Source organism: Denticeps clupeoides, chromosome 6 (assembly GCF_900700375.1).
Source record: "Denticeps clupeoides chromosome 6, fDenClu1.1, whole genome shotgun sequence".
Taxonomy (NCBI): domain Eukaryota; kingdom Metazoa; phylum Chordata; class Actinopteri; order Clupeiformes; family Denticipitidae; genus Denticeps; species Denticeps clupeoides.
This window is the reverse complement of record NC_041712.1, coordinates 6,578,093-6,593,794: the sequence shown is the minus strand read 5'-3', so window position 1 is coordinate 6,593,794 and position 15,702 is coordinate 6,578,093. Positions and strand designations below refer to the sequence as shown.

General features: G+C 46.4%; 1 protein-coding gene across 5 annotated transcripts in view; it reads left to right on the top strand.

Moving 5' to 3' along the window:
* The first annotated feature begins 2,195 nt into the window (after positions 1 to 2,195).
* gria1b (glutamate receptor, ionotropic, AMPA 1b) overlaps positions 2,196 to 15,702 on the top strand; it is a 51,622-nt gene continuing 38,115 nt past the window's right edge. For 2 of the 5 annotated variants that reach the window (XR_003750055.1, XM_028982370.1), the window contains exons 1-3: positions 2,201 to 2,632; positions 2,829 to 2,963; positions 11,560 to 11,799. Coding sequence is in view for 4 of the 5 variants with exons in the window: in XM_028982370.1 (XP_028838203.1) it covers positions 2,554 to 2,632; positions 2,829 to 2,963; positions 11,560 to 11,799 (454 nt within the window). In the remaining variant the exon portion in view is untranslated. Of the gene's footprint in view, positions 2,633 to 2,828; positions 2,964 to 11,559; positions 11,800 to 15,702 lie in introns of all 5 variants that reach the window. The other 3 variants (XM_028982369.1, XM_028982368.1, XM_028982366.1) reach the window with 3 other exon arrangements.

Sequence of the window (15,702 nt, the reverse complement as noted above, 5' to 3'; positions counted from 1 at the left end):
ATGCATATAGTTGTTTACAGTCGAGTTTGACAGTGTGATGCTTAACCTCATCATCTCACTATGGGAAAAAAACCCGGGCTCGCCTCCTTTTGAGACGAACACTTGCTTCTCCTCCAGCCCCCAGCAATAACCAGATATGACAGTTGAGATGCAGTGGCAAAATTAATATGAAAGGAAGAGGTTCCCTTCTTTCCCCCCGCCGCACACGGCCCTCTGTAATAATGACAGTAATGGGCTTGGCGCTTTCGTCTCCGTTCACAAACCTCCCACCTTGCAATCTGCCTTTTTACGGCTTTTAAGGGACGGCGGAGTCGCGGACGTCAGCGCAGAGTGCCTGCGAATTAGCCATGCGCCGTCACCTTGTGCCACGAGCGGGTGGAGAACCTTCCTGGCTAAGAAGACGGAGTGGGCAAAGGCGGGAATGGCCGGCGCACAATCAACGCCACTGCGCCGGTGCTTACCATGTAATGGATGTCAGGCCGAGTCTGGAAGTGTTCCATTATTCATCCGTTTAATATTTCATTTATCAGCCCCTTTTACATAAACGTGAGCGGCGTGAAACCCGGATTTGACAAATTACTGCGGGCCGCAAATGAATTCGGCAGCAGGGGGGGTCACGTGACCCCGCGCACTACCCACGCATTCCTGTTGCACGCCCATTTTTTTGGAAGTGTACTCCATGGTACAATTTACACACATTTGCGCTGGATCGATTTGTTTGAGCCATAAAGCCAGTTCCTTTCTCACAGAACTATCTTACTGCCACCCATCAGACACAGAGAGCGACAATTATGACTATTATGGCAGCTTGATTGACAATTACGATCGGTACCCATCCACTGGATGGTGTTTATGAATCTCAGTGTTATTCCATTTATTCGACTCTGAGTGATCGCGGATAATCTGGCTACAGAGCTCTATGGTTACGTGTGGCTTCTTCTGCTTCCAAGCTGTCTCTGAGCCGGAAGAAGGCCGAAAGTTTCCGACTTTGGTGCTGCACGTACGTTTTACTTCACCCCGGATGTGTTGGCCACAGCAGTTTAGTTGAAATCGCTGTGGGCAAATGGTACATGGCCCTTCTCTAATCTCCACGTCTTCTTTATTGAAACGTGGCAACGTACAATCACAGTCTGACTGCTTCCCTCCGGGGCGAAGCTCAATTATCTAATTCCGAGCAGTAATGCATCATTTATTGCCAATCAATTTTTAATGCCATTTATCTCTCCATGTACCTGGCAGGAGCGTCTTGTGCAGTCCAGGCCCATCAGCGCTAAATAAAGCAGTTGTCTAGTTAACCCGTTTACCTGTGAAAGACCTGGCGAATTCCCTCCCAAATGGAAAGCCAGAAGGTGCAGTGGCGCCGTATCGGAGTTCTGTCAACACCCGGCAAACAGGCCGCTCTCCCTCTGACTGCCAGCACCACGGACATTTACATCTTACATTAACAGCATTTGGCAGACGCCCTTATCCAGAGAGACTTACAACGTGCTTCCATGTTACAATCAATGAAGTGAGGAGGGGGAGGAGCTACCTGACATACCTTTTCATTCATGGCCTCACCTACATTTACAGAAGAATAATTCAGTTGTCCAGTGACCTGACTGGGGATTAACTGGGTATTTTACCACAACCTGCCCATAGATGTACTTCATCAGCGCTTCAGACCTAAACTCGACTCATTTTTAACACTCAGACTCATGCTCCCGGGCGCCTGTCATGGCTGCCCACTGCTCACTCAGGGTGATGGGTTAAATGCAGAGGACAAATTTCACTGTGTGCACCATGTGCTGTGCTGCTGTGTATCACAAGTGACAATCACTTCACTTCACTCCCTTCATATTCGTGCGCGTTTTAATGTGCGTGATGAACCCGTTACGACCGGTGCGCGCGCCCGCGCCAAGTTCCACGCGCGCTCCCGCCTTTTACCCAGAGGGCCTCGCGAGGGGGCAGGAAGGAGGTCAAGTAACGTTAAAAGTCGTCGTGGTGTGTGGTTTTCTTAGAAAGAATAAAATAAAGTCACTGCGTGTTTTTAAACTTAGCGGAACGCGCAAATTGGATAGAATATGATTATCACGACGAATCAATAACCACGTATCAATAATAACGTATTATTGTTATTATTGAGCAGGTCGCCAGAAAACCCTGTCGTCACCAGGCGAAGTGTAAATGGTACAGTCTGCGCAGGGCTCCCCAAACCCCGGCTCCGTCCCAGCGCTCCCCAAACAGAACCGGGTCCGGGGGAGAGCGCGACGGCTGTGTTAAGAAAGCGATCGTGACCCCCCCGTCTCTCCCTCCCTCCTTCCCCGTCACACACACACACACACACACACGGCGCCGAGTCGCAGCTCAGGATCGCGGGGAGAGAGACGGGGGGTCGCCGCGGCTCCGCGCATTTTCACCGGATCTCCGCGCGCGATGGGCGCGTCGTGCGCGAACTGACCGGAATCTGCTCGCTCGGGGCTTCTCTTCTCTTTTTTTTTTTTTTTTTCGGCGTCTATTTTTTATTTTTAATTTATTTTTCTTTGCCGGGCAATCGCCAATGAAAAAGGAACTATGCCGCGCAGCTTCGCCCTGCTCCTCGGTTTTCTCGGCTTGTGTTCGGGTTCAAGTTTCCCAAATAACATTAACATCGGTGAGTACGGTCGTCGTCGCACTTTTTTTTTTTTAATTCGCGAGCGACAGATCGAGTCGAACTTGTTAAAAGTACCGGACGTCGTGTTGTAATAAAGGGGCTCTTTGTCTCCCCATCACCCCCTTCACCCCTGCATGTCCAGGTTGCGTGGATTGTTGCGCGTGTCGATGATCGCGTGTTTTTATTTTGCTCGCAGGAGGACTGTTCCCCGCCGGATCCCACGAATATGAGGTTTTCCGATTCGCGCTCTCCCGACACCAGGACGTCCCCAAACTGGTACCGCAGGTGGACATGGTGGACACGGGGAGCAGCTTCGCAATGACGTACGCATGTAAGTTCATGTCCGCGGGGTGTAAAAAAAAAAAAAAAACCTTCGCCCCTCCACGCGCCCCCCCGCCGCCCCGACCGCGCGCGCGCGCGTGCGTGCGTGCGTCGGCGAGGAGCGCACCGGTTTTACGCACAGACGCCGCTCGCCCACGCGTCCTCCGTCAGGTAGGCGATGAATGGCCGAGCGCAAGAGGCCACGAGTCCCGATAAGAGGCATCGGCTGTGGCCAGTATCAACAAGTGAGACGCCGAGTGGAACATCCGCTCTCAAATATGCGTCATTTCCTACATGATTCCGTAAAAAACACGTATTCTTATAATAACACAGAAGAAAAAACGACGCGGGAGGGGTTCCACGTTTCTATATAGTCACGTGCCTCCCACAAACTACAATATGATCATGTAATCAAGTTTAAAGTGAAGCAGCACAGCACACGGTGCACACAGTGAAATTTGTCCTCTGCATTGAACCCATCACCCTGAGTGAGCAGGGGGCAGCCATGACACTGTCTTCAACTTTTCGTAAAGCGCATGTTGCTGCTCTGTGGAATTACGGAATCGCCACGCGCATAACTCAGCAGCGCTCTGCTTTTAGATGGAGTGGAAGTCAACAGTTCAGCGCGTAGACGTGCTTTCACGGTCGTGTGTTTTTGCAGGGCTCGTGTTAGTGGGCACACGATTCGGAATGCCGACGTTTCACCGCGGTCCCTGCCTTCCCGGCGAAGGGAGGGAATTGTCTGAGCCGTAGGCGTGCCTGCAAAGACGCGCCCCGCTGCCTCGCAGGTGACATCAGCGTGCCAGCGCGGGCCCGACAGCTCAGGCGGTGACGGTGTCCTCGTCTGCCGGTGACAGTCTGTGAACCCTCCGCTGTTTGCGTCAGTCCACGCGGCCAGGCCTGACCTTCTGGGTGCATCATTCCCAGTTCAGTGTGGAAATGAAAAGTAAAGCCGGCGGTTTTCCAGAGCCGAGGTGACATCACCATGACATCTACTCTAAATAGCCGGGGATAAAACCGGCGCCCCCCCAAAAAACGCATTATTAGCGCGGTTTCTCGAGGTGTCGGCAGCCGAGCCCCTCAAACTCAGCTCTTTGGAGGTGGAGGTTAATTGTGCCGCCGTGGGTCTCAGTCCGGTCGTGTAATTAGAGAAAAGAATCGGTGATCGGCGTAGACACGATCCGAGATGGGGTACAGAGTCTTCTTGTCTCCGCGTCCAAGGTGTAAATTGGTTTCCGCCATACGCACCTCTCGGCGGCGGGCGTGTCTGAAGCGGCGCGTGGCGCGTCTGCTGGATTCCCTCCGTTGAACTTGCCTGGAAATGCGGCTCCATTTTGCAAAAAAAACCTGAACCCCCATCATTCCCTCCCTGACCTTCTGTGACCCTCCCGAGGCCGGCAGAGGACCACTCGGAAGCCACGATGAAGAGACGCTGTATTTTAGCGTACCACGCACCTTTAAACCTTTGATTGCGGTGTGCTGATAGAAAAGGTGACGGCAGAAATGAACATTTACGGCATTTTACCAGACGTCCTGATCCAGAGCGACTTACAATCAGTAGTTACAGGGACAGTCCCCCCCCCGGAGACACTCGGGGTTAAGTGTCTTGCTCAGGGACACAATGGTAGTAAGTGGGGTTTGAACCTGCGTCTTCTGGTTCATAGGCGAGTGTGCTACTCGCTAGACTACTACCCCCCTATCTCAATACTTGTTTATGGCTGATGGGCTGAAGGTTTCAGTTTTTTTTATCAAAACAACCCTTTTGTAGGTAATTCAAATTTCTGTGATGTTATTGTGGGATGCAGAATCTGTATGTGCGTGCACTACTAGAGTGTGAAAGGAGGACGCACTTTCTGCTGGTTGACGGTGATGGTGAGGCCGGATTCCGCTGATACGCAGCGGGTTACCACTGGAACTGAATCTTTATATTGGAACATTATATTGGAAAAGGAGCGGTCGTGCGCAGTCTGGCTGGTGTCTACGTTTTAGTCGCTTATATTCAGGCATTTTCGGCTTAATACGGAACAAACGTGGCTGGAAGTCGGTTGAAAGTCGTGTGTAGTCTGAACAAGATTGGGGTGAAGGTTGGTTTGAATGCTCTCAGAAGGCGGAGTCACACTAAGCGTGGCATCTGTTTCTGCCTGTTTGCACGCGGTGACTGAATTTGTTCATCCGTTGGCGTCCTTTCTCAGTTCCCTGGCAATAGATTAACTACAAAATCGTCGTGGCGATGGAGTCGTTATGCAAATTGTGTTATTAGTGACAATGGTGGCCAATGGAGGAAAAAAAAGAAGCTGCCACCGAGAAGGGGTAAAATGATGGCGTCCCATTCGTACCCTTCCGCTCCTGCGATGGCGGACGTGCTTCCATGCAGATTTCCCGCTTCCTGCTGAAGAGCGTCTTATCAGTAAATGACACGTTACTCCTGCAGAGAATGGGCTGGAATTGCTTTGGAGCTATCAGGACAGTCGCATTGCCTTTTAAAAAAAGAAGGTGTGTGTAGGAGGGTATCCATTTCTGTTTGTGACGGTGTGACTGTGACGTCACTTTTCATTTCAGGGCCTATAATCTATAATCCCAGTTACTGATATAATGTAATGTAGTGCAGGATTGCTGAATATGTGAAAATGTATTTCTAGTTAATGTTCACATCCTGAAAGTGACTGTCATTGTGAACCACTGCAGCACAGCACGCGGTGACACAACGAAATGTGCCCTCTGCTTGTAACCATCACCCTTGGTGAGCAGTGGGCAGCCATGACAGGAAAACGTGTGACCATGATTACGGGGCCGCTTCCTTAAGCGCTAGGCCACCACTGCCCCTGAGAAGGTACCAATTATGACAGAACTGTATCACTGTTCATTTAGCACCGGATATTATGGTAAACGCTCGTGTCCTGAACATATTGTGATAAATTGTAAGATCTACACAGGAAAACGTGTGACCATGAAAGTGGCAATGTTTTTTTATGCGACGGAAATGCAATTTAAAAAAGCACTTTTGAGAATGAATTTGCATATTGCCCGTCTGTACGCCTTGTTTGTTCTGTCAAGTGTTAAGATCTCTTCTTTCGCCGGCGCCGGCATGCTTCTAGTTGCCTGACGCGGCCGCCCGAATGCTGCTTGGCGTCCCCGCGCCGCCCCGGCTAATCACGTAGCGGGGAACTGCCTCCGCGAGCCCGTTTAATCTATTATTCATTGCATCATCGCTAAAATGATCCCATTCTTGAGTTTAGCGGTGAGAACACACACCGTGGGCTCTGAGGAGGGCTGAAAAAGCCCCGTTTAAGTAGGCGTGGATTGACAACAGACGTTTGGAGCGGGACAGGTGCTCTCGTGGGGGAGAAGGCAGTGTTTTAAATTACCATATCAACGGAGGCGCGTCGTATTCGCATTCGTATTCGTAGCTAGCTTCAGTCGGCTGTGGCAAGATATTGATAAGGAAGAGGACGGATTTAGATGCTGCTACGTCGACACACAGTCGCCGCATTTTGCTCCGAATTGCTTGCCGACGTTCGACTCTTGTTCTGTTTAATCGAAACGTGGGTTCAAACGTAACAAATGGGGGGATTTGGAGGAGAAGAGCAAATTCAACTGAAAGCAAGTTAAATAGAAGTAAGTTCAAATTCTGATTCATTAGCAGCACACAGATCTTGGTCGTCAGTGCCTGGGTCAGAGCGATGTGCAGACAGGCCAAATGTACACGGCATGTCAATCAGCTCAGGTCCAAAGGGCTCCATTGAGGCAGCAGAGATGAAAGTGAAGGGTCCGAGGACAAACAAGGCTTTATGTGGCCGTGTAGTGGGCTGCGCGACTCCCCAAACATCACCGGGCGGAGCTACAAACGGCACTCTCGAGGCCTCGCTCCGCACAATAGAACTTTTTTATTTTTATTTATACCTCTGCTTTGGCCTTTTGCGCCTTTGTATGCTTCATTTACAGTATGAAGAGAAGCGTGAGCTCTTTACTGACACCCACAGGCCTGGAGGTGACCGTGGCAAACAAAGACCAGCTGTGTGCCTTCCAGCAGTGCCTGACACTTTTATGCTTTTGTGGGTTTTTTTTTTTTTTATATATATATATATATATATAAAGAAGGTGCTGTCAAATGTGTGCTCTGTCTTTGGTCTCACATGGTGTTACAGGTTGGTTTAAGGGCCCTTCACTGTTGATTTCATATGACAGGTATCTCATTAGCCTGATATGATTAACCACCAGGAACGGCGCTGGGGCCATACAAGACAGAATAAGACAGCTGGGTTCGCGGAATCTAGGGAATCGCATGTTTACCTAATGTTCCATAGCTCAGAGGGGTGGGGGGGGGGGGTCTCTGAACCCTGACCTTTGCCAGTGTTGGGAGATGACCTTCAATTGTGTTGGTAGATGGTGGAGACGATGTGGCCAGCGGCATTTGATGCACACGACCTGCTTCTTACATGTGTGCCACACTGTACAGAGTGCGAATGTTGTGCAAAGCTGTTATGTCATGTAATATCATGGTTAGAAAAGGCTTTTGCTTGTTGCTACATTTATTCTCATCAGGCAACATATTGCTCCATATGGCAAAATATATGGCACAAATATTAAGAATATATATTTTTAAGAACAATATCAGAATTCATATAACTGCATTCTGTGACTTGGGTGGTGTCTGTGTTTGCATACTGTCTCAAAGAATAAAATATATATAATTATACATTATATATGCACAACAGAAAATAATATAATATAAAAGCACAATAGAATAAATTCCTAAATAATATACAGCAATGTGAACGTTTTAGGAAGGTAAGAAAAAATGCTATAAAACAAGAATGCTATCAAAGTGTTAATAGTTTATTTTCAACAGGTGGCAAAATGGGGCAGTGGTGGCCCAGTAAGGAAGGGTAAGGAAGTGGCCCCATAATCAGAAGGTTGCCGGTTCGAATCCCGATCCGCGCAAAGCACCGTCACCACACACTGCTCTCCGGGAGCATGTCATGGCTGCCCACTGCTCCCCAAGGGTGATGGTTAAATACAGAGGACACATTTCGTTGTGACACCGTGTGCTGTGCTGCAGTGTTTCACAATGACAAATTCAGCGATTAAACAGAAGAGAAATTTAAATCAAATCATCCCTGGCTAATAATGACATTGCATGATGGATAAGTATCTGCCTGCATTTCTCAGAATTGAGGGCACAAACTGTAAACCTCCGCAAATTTTATTTTAAAACATTCAATAGTGGAGGCAGAGCATCTCTATATGAGGGTGCATGAGGTCATTAACGTAGGCTGGTGCTGACTAATTAACATAAAGCATAAAAAACTGCGGGATATGCATGGCGTTTCATGTATATAATTGTGGGTGGTATGGGTGGTAGTAGCCTAGCGGGTAACACACTTGCCTCGCCCCAAAGTCACAGGTTCAAACCCCACTTTCTACCATTGTGTCCCTGAGCAAGACTACTGACTGTAAGTCACTGTGGATAAGGGTGTTCATAAATGCTGTAAATGGTCCCAAGGCTATGTGTGGCTATGAGACTGTAAATAACTTAATTATGAATATATTATCCCTGTGCCACCTATTTATTTATAGAAAATGTGATATTTTTTACATTTAAATTCGGATTCTAGATCTTTAGAGAGCTCTATTGTCAGTAAAAAAAAAACTGTTTTATGGTGGTACAAGTGATCTGAATTTTGGTGATATAACAACAATATCAATATTTTTTATTCACTGCCCTCCCACACTTTTACCTCATCACTCACCACACTTGCTGACAGAATAAAGCATATCGATTGTTAGCTCAAGGCAAGCTTTCCTAAAGCTTTCATTCATGTCTCAAGTTAAACTTAGACTCTGTAAGTCCTTCAGTAAAGGCAACTGGCTTAAAAATAAGTCTCTGCTGTCATTGTGGAGCGCCATGTTGGGGTGACAGCTCTCCAAAGAACGTCCAGCCGAACAGGCAGGAGGGTCGGAGTCTGCCAGTGTGCATTTCTCTAACAGGAATTTTCACATATCCATCGGGGAGCCAACACCGTAAAAAAAAACCAACATCTCTTTCTTTTCTGACCCCCCTCTCACCCCCAAAAATTCACTAGTTCAACCTTGTGTCCTGGTTCCCATTCGTCTAAGATGCGCTCAGATTCACAGAGTGAAGACCACCCGAGCAGCAATTTGTTAAACTGCTTTGATCTAAAGCTGTGGAAGTGAGGGATACAAAGACCTACAGAGCGTGCCGTGCTTTCACCTAAAAACCCAGTGTTATCTGTGCTGCTACAGTAGAGATAACCGAGCTGCTCACCGCACCAAGCCAGCGCAGCCAGCTCTTATCTCCCGCTCAAAGATTCATATCGCTTAGTAATAAAACTGCATTTGTCAGTCCGCACTGCGAGAAAGTTGGTGTGCGCATATCAAGTGGCGATGTAGTGGTCGGGATGAGGAAGAGAGGTGCCGGGCTCGGGCGAAACCGCACTGCTTCCCAAGGGTTGTGATGGGGGGGGGGGGGGGGGGGGGGGGGTTCTGTTTGGTTTGTTTTTTCTAGGTCAGACTTTGTAGATGTACAGTACAGTTAAAGTACAGTACGGTGGTTCCATTCACAGCTTCTGACCCCAGAGGAGGTGGCGTAGTGAAAATAGCACATGGGCACACACAACAGCAATAAACCATACTGACCCCGGAAATATGTCACAAACGGTGCCTGAAGAAGTGGTGCTGTCTTATATTTGCTCTCTAGATAAAATATAATATTTGGTGCCATTTACCAATTTTTTTTTTTTTTTTTTTTTTTTTTTTTACAAAAGTGAATCAGTAAGTCATTTTCTTTTAGTATTATTAGTGTGTTGTATATAAATAACACGTAAATGCAAAAAAAAACAGTGTGCTTCTGTTTTATCTGATATTCACCTTTTGGTTTTAGACCTGGTGTTGGCAGTGGTGATATTTACGGATTTGTGTACGGTTAATAGTGCCATTCCAGGAATCAGTGCCATTCCAGGAATCAGATAGTGCTTGCGATGCTACATAAAAATTAAAACAGCCCTTTGTGAAACAAACATAAAGCTACTAAACCCACAGCAATAATGTACCGTGTTCGCCAAAGGAAGACATTATTGGAACATTGATTGCCAAGGCATGCTATTCTCAAGGAAATCAAAGATGACCTTTCAAGCCTTTCTCCTGGTTACATGTGCTCTGTGCTTCACACCCCAGTGCTGTGGTGACCCCCGGGGGGGGTTACAACATCCGGTTTTGTGTTCATAGAATCACACCTTCATGAGGTTGGCTTGTTTATGACCCTGTTGTAGATCGTCTGGCTGAACTGGCTTTGTCTGCATTCATTCATGTGCACGTTGTTGGTTCATCACTGGCCACACCCACTGGTCCATTTGCCATTTGACCTGGTTATTAAATGTAGGCATTGCCTGTTTACTGCTGCATCATCTGCAGCAAACACCAAACTCGCCTCGGTTTTCAACTGATGGGTCAGTTCAGTACGATATGGTTTTGTTCCAGTGTGAGTAAAAATAAGCTAAATATTCTTTATGAAATGGTAATTAGATTAATAAAGAATGGTTCTTAAACTATTTACTCAATAATGCATTTTTTTTTTGCATGTTTTTGGTAATACTGCCATATTCAGGACATAAAAGCGGACATTTGAGCTTCGGAAGTACCTTCATTTTGAAAAGGGATTACTTACTGCTTGACATTAGTAATAAAAGATGCTAATCAGCCCAGGAAACATGAAGCACAGGTAACGGTATTGGGATTATTGTGTTCTTTGCCTGTGAAAGCAACTCTGCCGCCACAGGGCGTTTCGATCACGCAATCACGCCTCATTCCAGCACCGGTCCCGTGGTATTACAGTAGCATTTCCGCGAGAATCCTATAAAGATCATCTCTACTCCGGCTGCCTGGCCTGTGGCTAAAGGCTGCAGTTTGGTGTTTCTGTAGGAACTAACGTGTGTAATTTTGACAGCCTTGTGCTGCATTAGCCTTTTCAATCAAAAGACATCAAACTCTCTTCAAACATGTATGATATGCAGAATGTGAAGTTGTATATACATATACAGTACAAGTTTGGACACACCTTCTCATTCAATGTGTTTTCTTTATTTTCATGACCATTTACGTTGGTAGATTCTCACTGAAGGCATCAAAAGGAGTTCCCAGAGGTGTTTAGCACTTGTTGGGGTCCAGCTCACCCCAAACCATCTCGACTGGGTTCAGGTCCGGTGGATGTGGATACCAGGTCTCCACTTTTTGTTAAGTACATAACTCCACATGTGTTCATTCATAGTTTTGATGCCTTCAGTGAGAATGAAATGTCATGAAAATAAAGAAAAGGTGTGTCCAGACCTTTGGCCTGTACTGTATACAATGTGGAAGCCACATTAATCATTTTGCACAATTCCAAATACAAAACAACGCCAACCAACGCTTTATGTTGTTAGCGACCATGATATTGAGATGACTGTTGCGGAGATGACATTTGTGATCAAGGCAGCAAAAAATTGTGAGAACAGCGTATTTGATGTTCTCTCAAAAGAGAGAACTGAATAAATGGTTTGCATTTGGCAGGAACGTGAGACAAGTACTTACCTTTCACTTTCCTCTCCCAGTTTGTTCACAGTTCTCTAAAGGAGTCTATGCCATCATTGGATTGTACGACAGGAAGACCATGAACATGCTCATGTCCTTCTGTGGAGCCCTTCACGTCTGCTTCGTCACGCCCAGCTTCCCCATCGACACCAACAACCAGTTTGTCATCCAGCTTCGGCCTGAGCTGCAGGATGCGCTCATCTCCCTCATCGAGCACTACAAGTGGACCAAGTTTGTTTATATGTACAGCTCCGATTCAGGTACCGTTTTCACCCTGATCTTCAACACATCAGTACCGGATACCAGCACATTCATACAGTGTTGTGATAAACTGGCATATTGATTTTTCATCTCACGCCTACTTGTAAGGTTCGTATTCAAATCTGAAGGACAAAATTGATCCGAGGATTTTAGGGCTGTTGTAACTCCGAATAGGATGTTGTCATGTGGTCTAAGAAATGTGTCCATAAAACTGGTGCTTCTTGTTGTTAAATGGCCAGTTTATTCCAGTGACATTTGCTTAAGATAGAACTTAGATGACAGTACGTATGGAGATCAAAAGAACAAAATGACTCGTCTCTTACTAGATTTGAAGAAGACTTTTAGAAGGTATTTCCACACTATGTTGGGAAATCATTCTGCTTCATTCTAGAACAGCCTAGAACCAAGATCCTGTGGCTTGATAAGGTATTTGCAGTCGTATTGCATGTATGTCCGCTTGAGGATGTTTTGGACCGATCAGCGTGAGCACTTTGAAAAGCCTCAGGATGTCCTCATTGGAGCCTTTTGTGCATTTAATCCCTGGAAAAGCCTGGAAATGGTCCCCGTTTGTTTAGCCATTTTACTTCCGGCCCCCTCAGTCAGTCCGTCTGAAATCCTGTTAAACGTTTTGATGTGTGTTTGTGCTCGAGTAAGCAGTCTCTCTAACGGAAAAAAAGGGGGAATAATAAAGGCGCGTTTGTCTGGTGCTGGTGCCACCAACTCCGAACCGAATCACCGGAAGGCTGCAGCCAGCGCGGCGGCAAAGCCAACAACAGATCTGGAGAACAAGTACAGATGTCGTGGATATAAGTGGTTACGTAACGCTCCTGGCTGCTTTGTGCGCGTTTATTCGTTTTTTTTTCTTCCGCTTGATAAATCGGCCCGGATTTGATGAGAGACGTTGTCACAGCGGGCTGAACATTCGCTCTTTGTTTGTCTTGCGGATGTTCTCCCGCGCGCAGCTCGCGAACTCAAGGTCACCAACTCTTCCGTGACATCCGCATACCGCTGGATTCCCCGCTGCTCCTTTTCCTGTTGCCTGGATACAGCCCACGGACGGCGGGTTATTTTAAACCCTTTAAGATACGCGTGCACATACGTGTGCTTTGTGTGTGTGTGTGTGTGTGTGTGAAGACTTGAATAAACCACTGCTTGATTGGATAATCCCCATGTCTCTCGTTGCCAGTTGCTCGCGCCCGATTCCTCTGGAACGGGCCGATGTGCGGCGTGATGGGCCGTTATCTCCGGGCTCAGGTAATTGAGGCTTTTTTTTTTTTTTTTTTGTTCTTTAAGACAGAGAGGATTTGGACGGGTTTGCCGGAAGCCTGAGGAACCTGGGGGATGAAAACAACCCGGCCTCCCGCCTGCCAGTTTTACACAGATGTCAAAGATGTTAAAGACGGCGTAATAAGAGCGTAATAAGCAGGACTGCTGTTTGGCTTCCGCTCCGAAACTTGTTGGGCCGGCCATGGACGCGAGACAGGCAAATTGGGCCCGAACGGAGCTAGATGGAAACTGAATTGGCGTGTTTACGCGGCGGACCTCAGGGTGTCGAGGGGCTGCTGAGCGAGTGCAGGAGGGGCCAAGCCTGGGCCACCTTATCTGCACCAGAGCAGTGGCGTGAGGCGGCAGCCAGAGATAGATGGGGGACACCTTCTCACCCTCACCCCGGTTTATCTTCAGGGTTAGTGCTGCTCGGCGGGCGATAAAGCCGGTCTGCGAGCATCTCCGAACGCAATCCGACACATTCTTCTAATGAACGCTCAGCCCAGGAAATCCACTGTAATTAGCACGCCTCCACGTAATCTGGTGCTATATGGGAACGCGGACATGGGGTGGGGATTTGTGAAGATCAGGATGTATGTTTCTACAGTGATGGAATCGCTCTAATCCTCAATCTCCAAAAAAAAAAACATTTATTCACACATTTTTACATAAAGACACACTTACATTTATATACATATATAAATAAAAATATATATATTATGGGGTCTGACAAAAATTCATCCTGGATCCAACGTAATGGACACATGCGGCTGCCAAGATGCTTGAATATGTGAGCTACGTGGCTGTGATGTGTCTGCGTTGAACCTGTGTCTGGATCTATGTGTGAATAAAACTGCAATAAAGACTCAATAAAGTTTCAAAGCTCAAAACCGAGCAGCCTTCCCCACACCCGCCTTTGTCATAGTTTTAAATATTTTTAAGTCCCCCCAGAACAGACGTGGCCTTTGTGGTTAAATTCATTAAATTCATTTACAGGGCCGTGGAAGTAATCTCCCCCGATAAAATGTGAGATAACAGAACCGGTCTGTGTAATAAATCTGGTGGTTTTGGACCGTACTCACCGTTCTCACTCAGCTTCTAACATGAATTATGATGCATCATGAGATGGGTGTGCAGTATGGCAGTGTTACTGCTCTCACTTTTCACTGTTACACAGCCTGAATATGCATCCGTATTTTTAGTAAATGATATGCATTGTTAACACAAATGCAAATTTTATGCAGCGAGCGAAGATTTGCGTCTATATTTAACGATTTCTTTATTTCTTCAGCCCAAGATGTTGTCATACTAGGCTACATCAAAACAAAAGCTCGTGTTCACTGCAAGGCAATTAGAATAAACATTTGGGTCAGCGGCTAACCCCGCGTTCAGCCGAGACCGTAATGCTGTGTGTGTGTGTGTGTGTGTGTGTGTGTACACAATGTTTTAAAAAAATGGAGCCAGACACAACAGTGCTGTGGATGCTGCTCCATTTCACTTCAGGTGTTTATCTGACTCTGCAGTCCCCGAAGAGATGTGGCCTTAATTTGGGAGCAGCTCGGTTAAGTTCACGACCCGGCCGCTGCCAACCACCATTCGTTCCAAGAGCCCGGCGGTCTTTGATTAATTAAATTAATCTCGCCCTGATAAAATGTGAAATCACAGGATTTAATCGCAAGGCGGCGGGGGCAGCATCCTTTTTGGAGTCTGTGTTATAAATTTGCCACTTACGTAACCCCCCCGCTGCCTGGCTGCGCCGAGGTCGGCCGTCACCTCCGTCCTCTTTTCCGTCCCTTGCTTTGTTGTGACGGAAGGGCTTGTAAACAGTGCTGTAGGTGCGCCCGTCTCCTTTGATGCTTGACTGTCCAGTTCAGGACCCTTTGAAGTCAGAGTGGCCGTCCTTCATGCTGACCAACTTGCTGATCAGCGGCGGGCGCATGACAATGACCTCCGCATTATCATGTGGGATTACAGTGTATTTTTTAAAGATGCATGCTCTTTGATCTTACCGATCTCTGACTTGTGCCTGCATGATTACTGTGCATGAATTTGTAAATATATATTAACATTCATATAAGATAAGATAAGGTAAATCTTCAATTTCATTGTCACTTTTTTGTCATATTAATTCAAGGTTGAACTGACTCATTGTGAGGCATATGGTTAAGACAGGAAATAAGAAAGACCTTAAATAGTAGTAAACATAATATACTCAAATTACACTGAAAAAAAGTACAAAAATATTTGACAAAAATACAAATTGCACTGGGTTTTTACAGTCTAATGCACAGTGTAAAGATAATGCACATTACTTCACTTAGTGAGGTAGTTTTGCACATTTTATGGAGATATAGCACATATATGGATGACAGTATATTTTGAGTTTAGAGTCTGGATAAAAGTAGGGCTGCAGCTAACGATTATTTGAACAATCGATTAATAATCGATTATTTTGGATTAATCGTAGAATCGGATAAAAAAAAACAAGAAAAGCGTTAATTTCCAACCCTTTATTCAAAAACAAAACCAAAATCTTTAGAAAGTGCACAAACATGTTGCTCCTTGAGCTGTTATAATAATAATAAAATAAAATACAAATTGACTAACACAAAAAACATACACATGTATGCTTTACA